Source organism: Pezoporus flaviventris, unplaced genomic scaffold (genome assembly GCF_033815535.1).
Source record: "Pezoporus flaviventris isolate CSIRO_AGI_PZ_B2104156 unplaced genomic scaffold, CSIRO_AGI_Pfla_v1 ptg000026l, whole genome shotgun sequence".
Classification (NCBI taxonomy): domain Eukaryota; kingdom Metazoa; phylum Chordata; class Aves; order Psittaciformes; family Psittacidae; genus Pezoporus; species Pezoporus flaviventris.
The window spans coordinates 43,579-58,233 of record NW_026892574.1 but is presented as its reverse complement, the minus strand read 5'-3'; the positions used below and the strand labels follow the sequence as shown (position 1 = coordinate 58,233).

Below are 14,655 nucleotides of genomic sequence, written 5' to 3'. Positions count from 1 at the left end.
TGTCCTGTTATCCTGCTTGCTGCACTGAGAGGAAGAGAAGAAAGAAGCTGTCTCCTTCTGAGTTCATATAAATGGGTTTGCTCTGGAGACTGTGGTTACATATGGGATCCTTTGAGCAACAAGACCCATAGCAATCATCTCCCATGGGAGCATACAGACCCAAGGAAGATTTAAATTCTCCTTTTCCATTCCATGGACCATCCTTTTGCTCACACACGTGCAGACACTTCCCATTGCCCTGCTCCTGGCCAGCTGTTGCTGACCTGTACCATTACCCTGGTTTTACGTGACTGTGAGGATGGGGCTATGCTCACACCAAGGGCACCTCTCAGTCTTCAGCATCCTGTGGCGATTGTGCCAAGAGACTTGCAAATCAGCACTGAACCCTCAAGGAACACAAAGGCAGCAGAAAACCCTCTGTGTTTCCTCTCATATCAGCAGTTTCCCTCCATCCTATCCTTGTTTGCTGTTTTTCAACATGCCTGCACAGCACAGAACCACTCTATAAGCAGGGTACAACACTTGCACCCCAGTCCTCCGTTCAGAATGCTACAAAGAGGGTGAATGGATCAGTTTTCCCTTCCCTGTGAGGTACTCTGCCTGCAGCCATGCTGCTCTCTAGCATGAGGCTGCCCATCTCCTCTGCTTGGCTAGAAGCAGAGGGTCTCCAAGCCATCAGCCTTGATTCTTCTGTCTTGATTGACCTCAGTGGGTCCCCTGCAACGTTTGCTTGCCTTTTATAGATCTGTGACATACCAAACCTCAGATTTATTGCAGAGCTTTTCAAAACCACATAGAACCATTTTGGTTTATAGACATTTTTACCTGGGCTTTCTCCTGCTCCACCTTGTGCTTCTCCTGCTTAGCTAGGTCCACCATAAAGAGATGATGCTTTTCTTGCATCACTCCCCCATTTCGTATTTATTTCTGCTTTTCAGTGACAAAGTAGGTGACTACAGAGCCCCTGAAGATCAATCAGAGACTTGTCACTTCCAGAGGAGACAGCACCTCTGGTTTGTAACTCTGCAGCCTGCTGCTACCCCAGGCACAGAGGATGCTGTTGGCAGACAGGGGACAATGTGGTCTGGGGGCAAACAGCCCCTTTGACACTGCCTGTTTCAGTTTCATTAACCCAAAGCACAACTGGCTTTTCAGGTAAAGACACAGTCTAGAAGCTTTTTGTCTCCCCAGGACAACCTGCAGGCTAGGAAGGATGTAATTATCACATTACCATCTTCCCAGCGGTCTTCAGAGTTTGCTACACTGAGAACCAGAGCAAAAGCTTTATACCTTCCCCCCTTTGACTCTACAAGCAACCTGACCTGGGACAGATGTTCAAGGTTCAGGGAGCAAGTGAAGGCCTTCTTATCCTGCCTGGCGTGCAGGGAACTGCTTTATCACATCCCCCCTTCCCTCCAGGAAGAAGTGTCTAGTTGTTGCGTCAAATTCATGATGTTTGCCCTTTCCACGGAGCAGGATTCTGGGGGCGAGCAAAATTCCCCCCTGTTCCCAGTCCAGAAAGGCCACTGATCAATGACCTTGTGCTAAGCTGTTGGCACTGTAACACCTGGGGCTGTGAGACTGGTGCAGCAGCCACAGAGGCAGGATATAATTAGATACATTTGTGTACATCTTTGAGTCCTTCAGAGAAAAAGCCGAAAGACTGGCTGCAGGGCTGAGCTGCTTGGCCAGATGGGGCTCTGCTCTCCATAAAGCCAGAGATTATCATGTTCTCCAAATGTGAAAACAAGCAGGATATACAGCACAGAGAGAAGAGCCCCATCTTCTATAGCACCCTACAGTGCGCAGTGGCTAGGCAAGACACCTACGAATGACAGTGGGAGAGAGCAAAGGCAGAGCTGCAAAGGGCATCAGAACAGGCTTATCTGCAGGACTTGGTACAAGCAGGCACAGACACATAGAAACCAACAGGTCAGATGCAGCTCTGTCAAGCCACATCACTCCCCCAGTGCTATCTCTCTGAATAGCTGGTTACCACAAAGACAAGATCTGCTTCATCTGAAAATCAGCATCACCTAAGTGCCTGGGCAGGATTTGTCTCACTTTGTGTCACAGGTTTGGGAAGCCAGAGGGCTCTGCACACATTTGATGCCTTCCTGAGATAAATCCAGAGTAAAGGAAATTTAATGAACCCCAACCCACTGCTGTGAACTGCAGCACTGCCTGTGTCACCACATCAGCACAGCTCTTTTACATGCAACACTCACAGCCTCCGACAGCAGCTGTCCTGTCACACTGAGTGCCAGACCCCTTCCTGAGGAGGAAGGTACACATATGCTGTCAGCACAGCACCTCGTAGCTACCTCTCACAAGGGCTTTCCTGCACCACAGGAAGGAGTTTCGCACCCAGCAGCACTGGGATGCAGCTCCTGCAGGGGCATGCAGCTCTTTGGTTTCTGCATGCTCCATCACATCTGCTTCACCTCACTCTGCTGCTCCCTGCGCACCCACATCACTCCTGCAACACCTCCCATGGCACTGACTATCGCAGCACCCAAAGCAATGCCACATGCAGTGATTCCATGCTTTGGGAATCAAAAGCCACTCACCCCTGAGCATCAGTGTCCACAAGCAGCCGGACCAGTATCCCCGTCACAGCCACAAGGATTGGGTAATGGTCCACGCTCTCCAGCCCTATGAAAGCAAAAGAGAAAGGTAGAGCTGCTGCCACCGCAACAGGCAAGAGCTGCTCTATAGGAAATATAGGATGCCCATAACACAGCACCTGGAGCCAGTCTGCTACCAGACCCAACTCAGCTGCCCACAGTCACTTTCACAAAGAAGAGGGCTGATATTGCTAAGAATGGCTTCCCTCAGCAATTCAGTGCACCCTTTACACAATGCAGAACCCAGCAACCAAGCCTACTAACTAAACTGCAATCTGTCCAGGGTTTGAACCTTTCAAACAGCACCACCTAACCTATGTCAGATCAGTGTCTAGCAAGATACCTCCTCGTCCAAGCACAGCATGGCTACCACTTTAACTGCGACAGCCAGACCCATGTATCAGCTGTCTCATGGGGACAGAGATCCTGGTGGGTACCAGAGCTACTGAACAGACAGAGGTTTAGGGCCTAGGAAGAGCACCAACACTCATTTACATCTGGAGGATTTACATGTCTTCTGAAGACAGCATTCCTGTGGCAGTCTGTGGGACCAGACTGGTTTCCCAAGCCAGGGATGTGCCAGGCCTGAGGTCTAATCCCATAGACCTCTACACCAACCTTCAATACAAGCCATCCCTCACGTCCCAATAGCATTCATTCAGCATGGAGCAGGACACATTGTTGATGTACAGACTCACCTGGCAGACGGAGATTGACCACTCTGTCAAACAAGTTCCTTTCAGCTGTCACACGGTTCAGCACCTGGTTCAAGAGCTGTGCAGGGAAAAGCAGAGAGGGTCTGTATTATCTGAATGGGCCTTTCTGTAAGCAGCATCCAAACACCATGCTTTGGGGCAGCACGTCCTTATAGTTCAGGTTTGGTGCCTGGGAGCAGGTAAATGCACCAAGGGAGGCTTACAGCACAGACCTTGTTTGGCCCTGGCATGACGGAGATGGCACCTTACCACCTTGGTTGTATCAGACCCAAACCTCCTAGGGAAAACTCAGTCTGAGGTCAAGACACCTGAATCTCAGCATCTTTCACTTAAATCTGAATCCCACCTAAAGAAGCCAAGCTACTTCTGTGGATAAAGCCTCCTGGCAAGCAGAAGCTACAGTTCCTAGGACACCCACAGGCTGTGAAGAGCAGGCTAGCAGCCGCAGGCAAAAGCAGTGTCAGCAGGGTGAAGCACAGTCCAGGTCCTGCCCTGCCTGGAGCTGTCAGCTGGATGGACCTCCCAGCCCTGAAGCACAGGATGAGCACAGAGAGCAGTCTGCTGCTCTGCTTGAGAGAACATCACCACAGGCAGAGATTTCTGCCTATGACCAGCACAGAAGGAATCAACTGTAAAGACACTTCATTAGCCACCATTAGCTCTCACCCAAACCCCCAGTGGGATGAGTGGGGTCTCCTCCAGGCTTGATACAACTGCTGCAAGCTGAGCACCATCTCTCAAATGCAGCATCCCTCTTCCTGTTGCCCTCATGCACAAAGAGCAGAATACTGCACCCCTCTGTGGACACGTTCAGAAGTGGGGCATGGCTTCATAGTATCACCAGGACATGAGTGGGATGCTGCAGTGCCCTTCTCTCTGCTGCCTATTCTCCTGCTTGCCTAGACCACCTGCTAAGGGCCCCTCACTTTCCTCCTCACACAGTGATCCCTACAGAAATCCCAGGATCAAATCTGAACACTCCCCGACTGTACTAGACCCCACTATGTCCCGCTTTGACTTGTCTGCTCAGAGTCCTGAGCCTCAACCCTTGTATCAACCCAACCCTCGTAGTATAGGTAAGGTATGTACGACTGCTCTCCACCAGGCTGGCTCCTACAAGAGCAGTCTGTACTTGGGCTTTCCAGGATTGCCCATGCTTTAGAACAGAAACTAACTTACTGGAGCCTAAATGCTGTTGTAGTTTGGAACAGGGCTGTACGATCACCCCAGCAAGCAAGTGGAGATGTTTGATGCCATATCCTAAGAATGAAGGATAACAGATCAAGATGCCTGTCCAAACATGAGGGCATGATCCCTGTGAAGCCAGCTACACTCTGCACAGCAGTTTGCTCAGAGGTACCATGCTTCCTTCTCTAGATTTCATGACACTGCTTGACACAGGAGAATTCAGCATTTACTGAGTGGAAGCAACTGGTCATAGCCCCTCTGAAGGAAGATTTAAGTAGCTGTCCTCCGCCTTCCCAGCAGAGGCAGAAATCAGCTGTGACCACAGTAGTTGCAAAGGAGGGGAGCAGTTGATGTGTAGTGATTTTAGGGAGCACCACTTGCTCTGTGGCAGCTGGGTTTGCTGTGGCAGCTTTAAATACTCCAGTATTTGGAGCAGGAGTCCCCACTTCACAGCACATCTGGAGAGAAGGCAGAGGGACCCCTATGCCCTTTCACTCCACTAAAGGATGATACCTGGGCAAGCCTCCGAAGCAGCAGTTCTGATGATGGTCGATTCCAGTCAAGGAAGATCTCTGGTGCCAGTGTGACAGTCATCTCCAGCACCCTGAGCAAGCTCACTGACAGGTCAAAGCAGGTAGCACACACTTTCAGCTGCCGGCTGTCCACAAAGTTCCTCTCCAAGCGCTCTGCTGCCTGCTGGATCTGCCAAGCAACGGAGACAGCTTAACAAGGTGCCCCCTTCCCAAAAGAAGGTCTGTGACCCCAGCCCACTCAGCTCCCACACATGCGGGGGAACCACAGCACACCCAACCCTGAGAGTTGGGTCTTGAACCTTGCCGTGTGTAGGACATAAGCACTCATTGAGTACCAGACCCCTGGGTGGCACACTCACCTCCTGAATCATGCCGATGAACTCAGAGAAAGCCCAGTTCAGCTGGTTGAGGACACTGTTGAGGAAGCTGGGGGCCAGGTCACGGTCACTGCTGAGCAGATCTGCCATGTGCCGCTGCAGCAAGGTGGAGGGACATGGCTCTGAAACCGGACAGCAACAGCTTCAGTGGCCTGGTCCCAGAGTGGCCATGGGTGGGGGGCAAGGCCACGCTGGGAGCCCAGTCCTGGGCTTGGTAAATGTTGGCTTGTGTTATATAGTAAGCAGAGGTGGCAGGGCACTGAGAGCTGGAGTGCAGGGACTATTCAGCAATCTCACCTGTTGTGCCTCCAAGCGCTCCTTTTGGAATGCCAGCCTGAATTAAGCAGGGAAGAGCCCTGTTTGCTCACTGCTGCCCATGTGCACTGAAGCACTGCCCTGCAGCTCTGCATCCCTCCTGCTCAGCTCTGCAGCCCATGGTCAGCTCAGCATTAACTGTTCCTGATACCAGTGTGGCAGCAGCTGCCTGGAGCTAGCACGGCCATCCTTGGTCTCACGTGGCCGTGCCTGTCTACCTGCATCCAGGGAGGAAGGTACCTAGTAAATTCCACTCCTCAGAGGCTTCTGCATGGAGCTAGGGCTGGCTCTGCCCTGGGCAGACTCAGGCAGAGCTGCCCATGCTCTCTGGCCAGATTCAGCCTGAGCACAGACACATCCCCACGGTACACGGTATATCACCTCGGGGCTTTTTCACTATCAAGAGCACAGACAGGGTCAGACACAGCAGCTGTCAGGGTTTTGGGGGGCACTGGCCCCATGGCCACACAGGGAAAGGAAGGGGGCACAAACAAAACCGATGCCTCTCATGAGCAGGACTCACTGTCAGTGAAAGGCTCACAAAAGCATTTACCACTGCGGGGAGGGTATGAAAGTTCAAACCACAGGCTAAAATTCAGAGCTTGGAGAAAGAAACTTGAACAGATTTACCAAATACAGGGAAAACCTCCAATCTAACTACTTTTCCCTCTATTAGAAGCTGTTAGTAAGAGCATGTGGAAGCTCTGACAGCACTGTGGTGCCCAGAGGAACAAGCCATGCTGTGTCTTTGGAGTGGCAGCTTCTTGAAAGGCCAGCCCAGGCAAATGAAACACAGGGCAACGTCCACCACATCCCTAGGGATTGAGAAGCAATGCATAACTACAGGCAGATTGTTAGCTGGGATTAGCAAAGCCAGAAGGGAATGGCAGGAGACCATCAGCTCAAATAGAAACAGGATAAATGATACTGTAAATACCCACTAGCAAGTTGTTATGGAGGACACTGCTGATAGTGCATAATTACTTTGGGCAGGCCAGCACCCTGGCTTTGATCCTGCCTAAAAGCACATATTTGGGAGGGATTCCATCACAACAAATATCTTTGATGTCCTGGTCCCACCCACAAGTACTTTCTCAGCCCTTGGCTACACATGGCTCAGGGACTGCCCAAGCTAGATGTCCTTTATACATATTTAGTGGTCCTCAGTCGACTTGTTGCCCAGCATCCCCTTAAATTGTGTAAGTCTTTAGCACTGAACATATCCTGGAGCAATTATTTCACAGCCCAGTTCTGTGCAGTGGGACGAATTTGGATTTGAGCTTGGTTCCTACTCACTTTATTTGGTATTTATCCTCTGCAACCGTCTCCTGGTGGGACAGACAGCAAAATGCTGCCCTCCAGTCAATTCCTCCAGCTAGCCATGCTTCCAAGCCTTCACAATAGTCTTTTGAATGGGAACAGCCCCAGCCTGTTCAGTTTCTCCTATAGAAACTATTCCCTTTGCCATCCCTCCCCGAGCCTTGCCAGTTCTCCCAGATTTTCTTTGGAGAAGTGGAACCAGAAGCTCACACAGCATCCAAACCACAAGCATGTGGCAGATTTGCACGAAGGCATAATGTAGTTTTGGTTTAGTTCTGTTTTCCTTCCTCAGAATTGCTGTAGTGTGATTTGTTCCTTTCACTGGGCATCAAGCTGGTATTTTTCAAAAGACTGCAATAGGTTGACAGTTCAAGAGTAACCCTCAGGAACTTGCAAGGCACAAGTGGAGAAGCCCAGGAGTGAACACTGGAACCAACCTCACTGTCTTCTCTGACAGTGATGGATGATGGCGTACAGCACACCCTTACCAAATTTGCTGATGACACTAAACCAGCAGCTTTGTCCAATGTCCTAGGGGCACCCTGAGAAACTTGAGGACTGGGACAAAAAACTTGATTGTATTCAACATAAAGGAGAAAATTCTGGGGAAGAATGACCCCAAATCTCACTCCTGACTGGGAAATAAGGATTTGGACACCATTAAAGGGGTTATGGAAGATACCAGCTTGAATAGGGAACAGATGAGAGCTTGCAGCCCGCTGGTTTTTAATCACATTTTCCTTTCCCATTTATCACTCCACACCTGGTGATGCTAAATTCCATCAGCATTTTCTCTCCCAGTCATTCAGAAGTGGAAGGTCCTTTTGGAGGGTTAAGTTTTTCATGTCTTCTTTTCTCGAGCTTCCCCTCAGCATACAAAAAGTGCTTTTTATTAAAACTGCTGCCATATCAGCTTCCTTCCAGCCTTCAAATACCAAAGCAGCTCTAAGCAAGGATCACCACTCCTCATGGATGAGCTCTGTGGGCTGACCTGTTGGTCTGTCGCCAAAGCCTCTTTTACCAACATTTCAAGTCAGGACAGATCTTAAATGAATCGCCCAGCCAAAGTCTACCTCATTAGAAGGCAGCTTTGGCTTTCTGAAGGATGCTTTTATGCTTGCAATAACTTGCTTTATCCTGATTATTAGCCAATGACTATTTCCTCATGGTCTTTTTCCAATAAGTGGTATGACTTTGCTCCAAACCTCCAATTCTAGGTTCTTAAATGCTTTCCCTGCTGCTGTCGAAGACTGTGCCCATCTATAAAAGCACTAAAAAATGGTGCCCGTTGTCAAACTTCTCCACAATTATGCAGGGTTTTTTAAGGTTTTAAGCTAACACCAGGGAACAGTGAACTTCTTTCTTTGGCTTTTGTTGCTCCCAAGAGGATTCTGCATTTAAAGATGCTGCTGTCAGTGCTATTTTTCGAAAGCAACATAAGAAACCAGCCCTGGAATACAGCAAGAGCAGCTTCATTTCTTGCATGAGTTCTCAGATGAGGTTCTCCATGGTGCAGTCATTAGTGGTATCCAGAAACCTAGCCCTGGTGCTGTGTTTATCTTCGTTTGCAAGATGTTTGCCTTTGTTGAGGCATTTCCACCCACATCCCTCAGGTTTCAGTTCCCACTGCTTTCCTGGGTAATGACACATCCCCTACATGTGCCATTTCAGACAGGGAGATTGTTTCATAGGGAGTCTGTGGATACGTACTGATGTGGTTATATTCTTGATCCTGACAATAGTATGTCATTAGTGTTTCTAAAACTTGTAACTCCCTACTACAAAAACCACTCAATCTTGGCTTAGCCTTCATTATGACAGATAAAGATCATTCATTGGAACAGGTATCAGTGGTTTTCCAAGGCCAGAAAATATGACTTTAATACATTTAATGTGGGCAACAGACTATGACCCCAGCAGTTATAGATATAACCGATGTTTCCACAACAGAAACTTCCCTGCAAAAATATAAGCAAAAGAGGAAAAAAGTAATCTAGGGGTGTGTGTGTGGGAATAGTGAATAAAAACACAGAGATCTTTAAGAAGATATTAGGCAGCCAGAAAGCTCCAGTGCTACAGCAAGCACTTGTGTTAAAAGGTTTACTGAGACCAGGATGAAACAAAGACGTAAGTTAAAATGGAAAGCGGAAAGTGAACATAACCAAGCATAGCCAGCAGTTGATGAAAACAAGAAGAAAAGGGGTAACAGAAGGAGAAGACCTAAAAGAAACATCCATGACTAACCATGCTACATGCAAAGTTTCTTCAACTATAGGGAAAAAAATCTAGCAGAATTAGTAAAAAAACCCCAAACCCAGTAGTAATGGAGAAAGTCTGATAGCAGCAGAGGCCCATTAATAGAGTTAAAAATTAATAAAGCAGACAAAGTGGAAGCCTTCAATAAGTGCTCCTGCTAGATACCTGTAAAGAAGCAGGGTCATGTACTTTCATCACACAAAGATGATCATGTACTTTATAATTTGCTAATGACCCAAGAAGATTTATAACAGGGTTATTTGTGAAACTCCTTGGTCAGCAGCCCAAGGGGGGGTCTCTGGACACACTGCAGCATTTACAGTAGAGCTGACAGCATACGGGAGGAAAGCCTCAAATGGACCACATTCAGAAGTAAAGCAGCTGCACACAATGCTAATCTAAGATTTTGAAAGGATCCAGATGCAGTTGTGCAATAGCTGCCACTCAGTGTCTGTGGCTGTTGGACTGATGAAACAACAGGGAAAGAGGTAAGCTCAGGATGCAGCAATCCATATTAGCGGTAAACTGTGCCTGTTCAAAGATGTAATTAGAACACTGAAGGGAATGTTACAGGGTGAGGCAGAAGGAAAGCAAGAGGCATCACAGGGGTGAGGTATCAATAAGGTTGAGTGTAAGGCATCAGGACACCCCAGTGCACACCTGGGGCTCACACATGCCTCCAAAGCAAAGCACTGGTAAGCAGGCTAATGCAAGTTTTGGCTCCTTAACTGGTGGATCATGGAAGCGTTCCAGACAGCATGACACTGGCACCTCTGGGGCTGCTAAAACATGGGAAGGGCTCATGGAAAAGCAACCCCCCATCCTGAATAAGACACAGAGGTTGCACTTTCTTTTCACTATTAGAAAGGACCAAGAAATGAGGTTACTCTGGAACACAAGCACTTTTGAAGAACAAAATGTTGTAATGCACGCTTCAACTCAGCAGAGAAAGGCAGAGCAACAGCAGCGGAAGACAGAAGATGAGGTTAGGTATATTCCCATCATGAAAAAGTGGTGAATTTATTTCTGAGGATGAGGAACCACTATCAGAAGGGTTTGGAGAGTTCAACTGCCACCAGTTGAAGCCTTTGGTGTTGTCAGATCAAGATGGGTTTTCTTCCTGAAAGAACTCTTCAGCTTGGGCAATTTTCTAGGCTTGGAAAGGGACCATGGGTATATTTTCTGGCCTTCATTGCACCACAGCTCAGCTCAGATGATCTCATGGTCCCATCCACCTACCCTTCACTGCTTGACGGATGTGTGGGCAGAAGGCCTGGGGCAGAGGAGCCCTGTGCTGCAACCTGGAGGCACCCTGCAGCTTGGTGAAAGTAAGACATGCTGGGCCTGGCACAGGGCCACTGCTGCTGATCACTGTGTTCATGACCAAACAGCACCCGGCCTTACCTAGAAGTCATGATGAAAGTAAACCAAGTTTCCACAGCAGAACTGCCACTGCCTCTGAACAGAGTCCCCAGCTGCTGTCAGGAGCCAAATTGAAGGCAGAGCTCTGTCTGCATGAGAGCTATTTTGCCAGCAGGATTAAGGTACAACTTGGGGAGGTAGCAGGAGCACAGAAGCAGGAACAGACATGGCCTTTCTGAGCCTTTCCCCCAACCTGGGCTAACCCAAGCAGCCACCTCGCTGCTCACCATCAGCAAGTATGGGCAAAAGGCAACACAGGACTGTTCACAGATACGGCAAGGCAGCACACCCTCCCCACCTGCAGAGTCCTCCAAAGAAGCATTCCCAAAGCAGGACAAGGCTGGAGCACTAGCGAAGAGGCATTTGCCCAAGCTCCCTTCAGACTGGCCTGCAGAAGCAGCCCCAGACAAACAGGGATTTCTTTTCTGCCCCATTGTCCCTGCCAATGCTCAATTTGCAACAAGGTGAAGACTGATGGGTGGGAAGGCAGGCAGGTTATCTCCTCTTCCTTCCCTGGGTAGCATCACAAGGACACATTTGAGTCTCCTGTTCCTCTTCAATTAAATCAGCATTCATTATTGATTTGGTTGCACCTTAAAATAGCAATTCCAGGAGCAAGTCCCCAGTAGATAACCCAGCCCCCTCCAGGATCAGACTGTGCAGAGCCACCCAGGGATGGATGGAGAGAGACTTCGCAAGCTGAGGAAGTTCTGCTTCTGCTCCAGAGCTCCCCAGGACAGGTGAGCTTGGTCACTGCCCCACAGGACTGGTGGCAGCCACTCAGAAACTTGCTTGTGTGGCAGGAGGGTGAGGAGATAGTCAGCAGTGCTTCCCCTTCATCCTGCAAGGATGAGAGGAATCCAAGGCTGGCACAGCCTGCAGCAGGGTTCTGACCCCAGAAGTAACCCTGGTAAGAGCACGTCCACGATGTAGCCCTAGAGACTGCCATGTGGGCACCAGCTTGCAGGCATCTCCCAGGGACTTCACTGAGAAAAATGATCACAGTGTGGAGCCCTCTGCCCTCAAGAAGGGTCTCTAGACTGAAGAGGGGAAGGAAGGAGCTCTCTAAACCTACGTCACCAGACAAGAGATGGTCACACAACAAACTTACTCTGGAAACTAGCAACAGAGAGATCTCCTGAGCACCCATGGGCAGGAGAGAGAAAGAGAACAAGAATGCTGTTAAAACAGAGTTGAAACAGAGACTGGCAGCCCTCCCTGCTGGACAGAGCTTAGTGCACACCTCTACATGCTGCCCACCCACATCGGGCTGCAGCACCCTCTGCTCTCCAGGTGCAAGGTCTGGCACAAAGCCTTTTCCACAGCTGAGGGGGATAAGGAATGTATATGAACATGCCCAGACTGTGCAAGGGTGAAGCTGGGGACATATTCTTCAGCTCAAGAAAGGTACCTTCTCCTCTCCACATCTTTCTCAGCCATAACAGAGCTGAGGAATCCCTCAGTTTGGTAACAGTACTGAGAACCAAATTGCAGTGCCAAAGATAGGACAGGCTCCACCAGGCTCTAAGAGAGACGTCTGGTTAAAACACTTCCTGCTTAAAAACTTGCCCAGTGCCCTGTCTCCTTGGGCACCCACTCCCACTCATGGGGTACCTACTGCCTGGCACACCTATAAACATTTCCCCACAGCAGCTGTGGACATCAGAGAGCTTTCTCCCAGGCTTACATGTTGGGGAAAAGCTCTCGTAAGGATGCAGCCCTGGACCTCTCTCCTCTCCCTTGAAGGGCAGAACCTCTCCTCAGGATAGATCTAACCCACCACCCAGCATGCAAAAAAAGTCACCAGCCAGTGCAGAGAAGCTGGGGATGTCCAGGCTACAATGATCAGGCCTGGATATTTGATAAGGACTCCTCTACTTCAGCAGCCACCTCACAAGCTGGCCTGGCCCATGGTAGGGACAGCTGTGAGAGAAAAGGCTGGTCCTGCCTCACCACTCATCATAATCCCAAGTGCCCATCCCCTGCCCCACTCACTCTGCAGGCTGGGGAGGCTGGCATCCTCAGGCTTCGTTTTCAGCAGGTGTGGGAGCCTTGTATATCTGTACCCAAAGCCACAGCCCTGGTAAAAGAGATAAGAAAAGATCTTAAGAGCCTGGAAAAGAGCTGGGTTTTTCCTGCCACTGGGAAGTAAAATGCTCTCAGATGTTGGGAAGGGCAAGGACACAGGATGCTCACCCGCCACAGCCTGACAAGGATCCAGTTGGTCTGTGCCCAGGGTCGCTGCTCATAGGGAGCCAGGAGGTTCTTCATCATTGAGATCCGCCTGCCGGAGAAGGACTTAAGTCAGCTCAAAGGGTTTGGGGACAGCGGATTAAATAAGACACACAGTACAACCTACGGAGCTGGGGGAGAGCAAAGCCACTGGTATGAGAGTGACAGAAGGCTTTCAAGTCAACTCCAGCACTCTGCTGCAGCTTCTGGACCTTCAACAGTGCTTGGCAGCTCACCTGCTCCACCACCCACCCTGCCACCACTCCAGCCCTGCCCCAGCTCCCCAGGAACAGGCAGGGCAGCACTTACTGCTCTTCTGGGATCCTCTCTACAGCACGCAGTGAGTGGGGGTAGCAGACGTAGCTGGCCAACGCCTGCATCAGGGAGTCACGGATGTCTGAGGAGGAATAAGAATGGACTAGGCCGGGCACTCAAGGACATGCAGCATACCAGGGAGCACCTGAACACCAGAGGCTAGGAGAGACTGATCCTCACTTAGAGAGGCACACTATCCCAGCTGATGTGGAGAGCATGCTAATGCTCAGGCAGCTAAGGAATAACCCCAGAGTGGAAATCTAAAAATTTAAAACTAAAAAACCAAAAAGACTCTTAAAAGGGTATCCTAGGTCATGTATCTCATTCTGGAAGAAGCAGAACAGGCCAGACAAGGGCAGTGCCCACCATTTCTGTACACTAAGACATAAAGCCCTCAACAGAGTCAGCAGATAGATCTCAACAGCAGTCTGGTGAGCCTCTGGCTGTGGGATCAGCCAGACCTGCAACATTATCACTCCAAAGCAGAGAAGTGCAGTTTTACCTGTGCCCACAATCCTTGAGTCAGCAAAATGCTTGGCCAGGATGGCAGCAAGGCGCATCAGGGTCTCCTCATAGCCTGCAAAGAGAAAGAGGGAGCAGGGTTCACACCAACAGCCTAATGGGCAGTCCAGTGGCCCCAGCATTCCTGTGGACATGGCACAGGCCATGGAATTCATTCCTGCTACAACTAACTCCAGCCTTGAGGTGTGTCTAGTTGTCAAAGCAGACAGCTGGGAAAACACATCTCCCAGCAGAGCTTCTCACCTCAGTCTGCAGATTCTGAAACATTTACTCAGAGAAAGGTAAAATCATGTAACTGAGTCAGACAGCAAGTGAGAGAGGACTAATGCAGAAGAGGCTGAGCCACACAAGTAACACCCTAGATCTATGCTGAAAAGCCATGTCCAGCCTGCAGGCCCTGAAGAAATCTGCTAACACAATTCTGCTGCTCCCTGAACAGCAGGCACAGCTCCCACTTAATGGATCTGAACACTTTATCTATGTCTTATTGGTAGGACAGAAGCTCTTCTTACCTTTGTGGGCTCTGGAAAGCACAGAACTATCTGCTAAGAGCTTAGTGGGATCACTGAGCCAGGAAAAGCACAGAGAGCACACAGAGGGAATCTACCTAAACAGACTCTGGCACCCACTGGGTGGTATCTTGATAGGAACATATCCAAATCCCAAGAGGATTCAAAAGCAGTCCCAATTCCTGCACACAGGGCACTTCCCCTCCCACCCAGAAACGAGCATGTAGTGGCACACATTGCTGGGGCAGTCACATCTTCCAGCATCCCAGCCCATTCCTGGTACCTCCTTGGAAACAAAATTTTTAGCTGCCAATGATTTCCAC

General features: G+C 49.6%; 1 protein-coding gene across 2 annotated transcripts in view; it reads right to left on the bottom strand.

Moving 5' to 3' along the window:
* The window catches only part of RNF123 (ring finger protein 123), a 47,376-nt gene that overhangs the window by 10,360 nt on the left and 22,361 nt on the right, over positions 1-14,655 (bottom strand). For both annotated transcript variants that reach the window (XM_061458210.1, XM_061458211.1), the window contains exons 27-34: positions 13,804-13,878; positions 13,296-13,383; positions 12,951-13,038; positions 12,750-12,834; positions 5,424-5,563; positions 5,045-5,233; positions 3,326-3,401; positions 2,571-2,655 (exon numbers count right to left, since the gene is read on the bottom strand). In XM_061458210.1, coding sequence (XP_061314194.1) covers positions 2,571-2,655; positions 3,326-3,401; positions 5,045-5,233; positions 5,424-5,563; positions 12,750-12,834; positions 12,951-13,038; positions 13,296-13,383; positions 13,804-13,878 — 826 coding nt within the window. The remainder of the gene's footprint in view (positions 1-2,570; positions 2,656-3,325; positions 3,402-5,044; positions 5,234-5,423; positions 5,564-12,749; positions 12,835-12,950; positions 13,039-13,295; positions 13,384-13,803; positions 13,879-14,655) is intronic.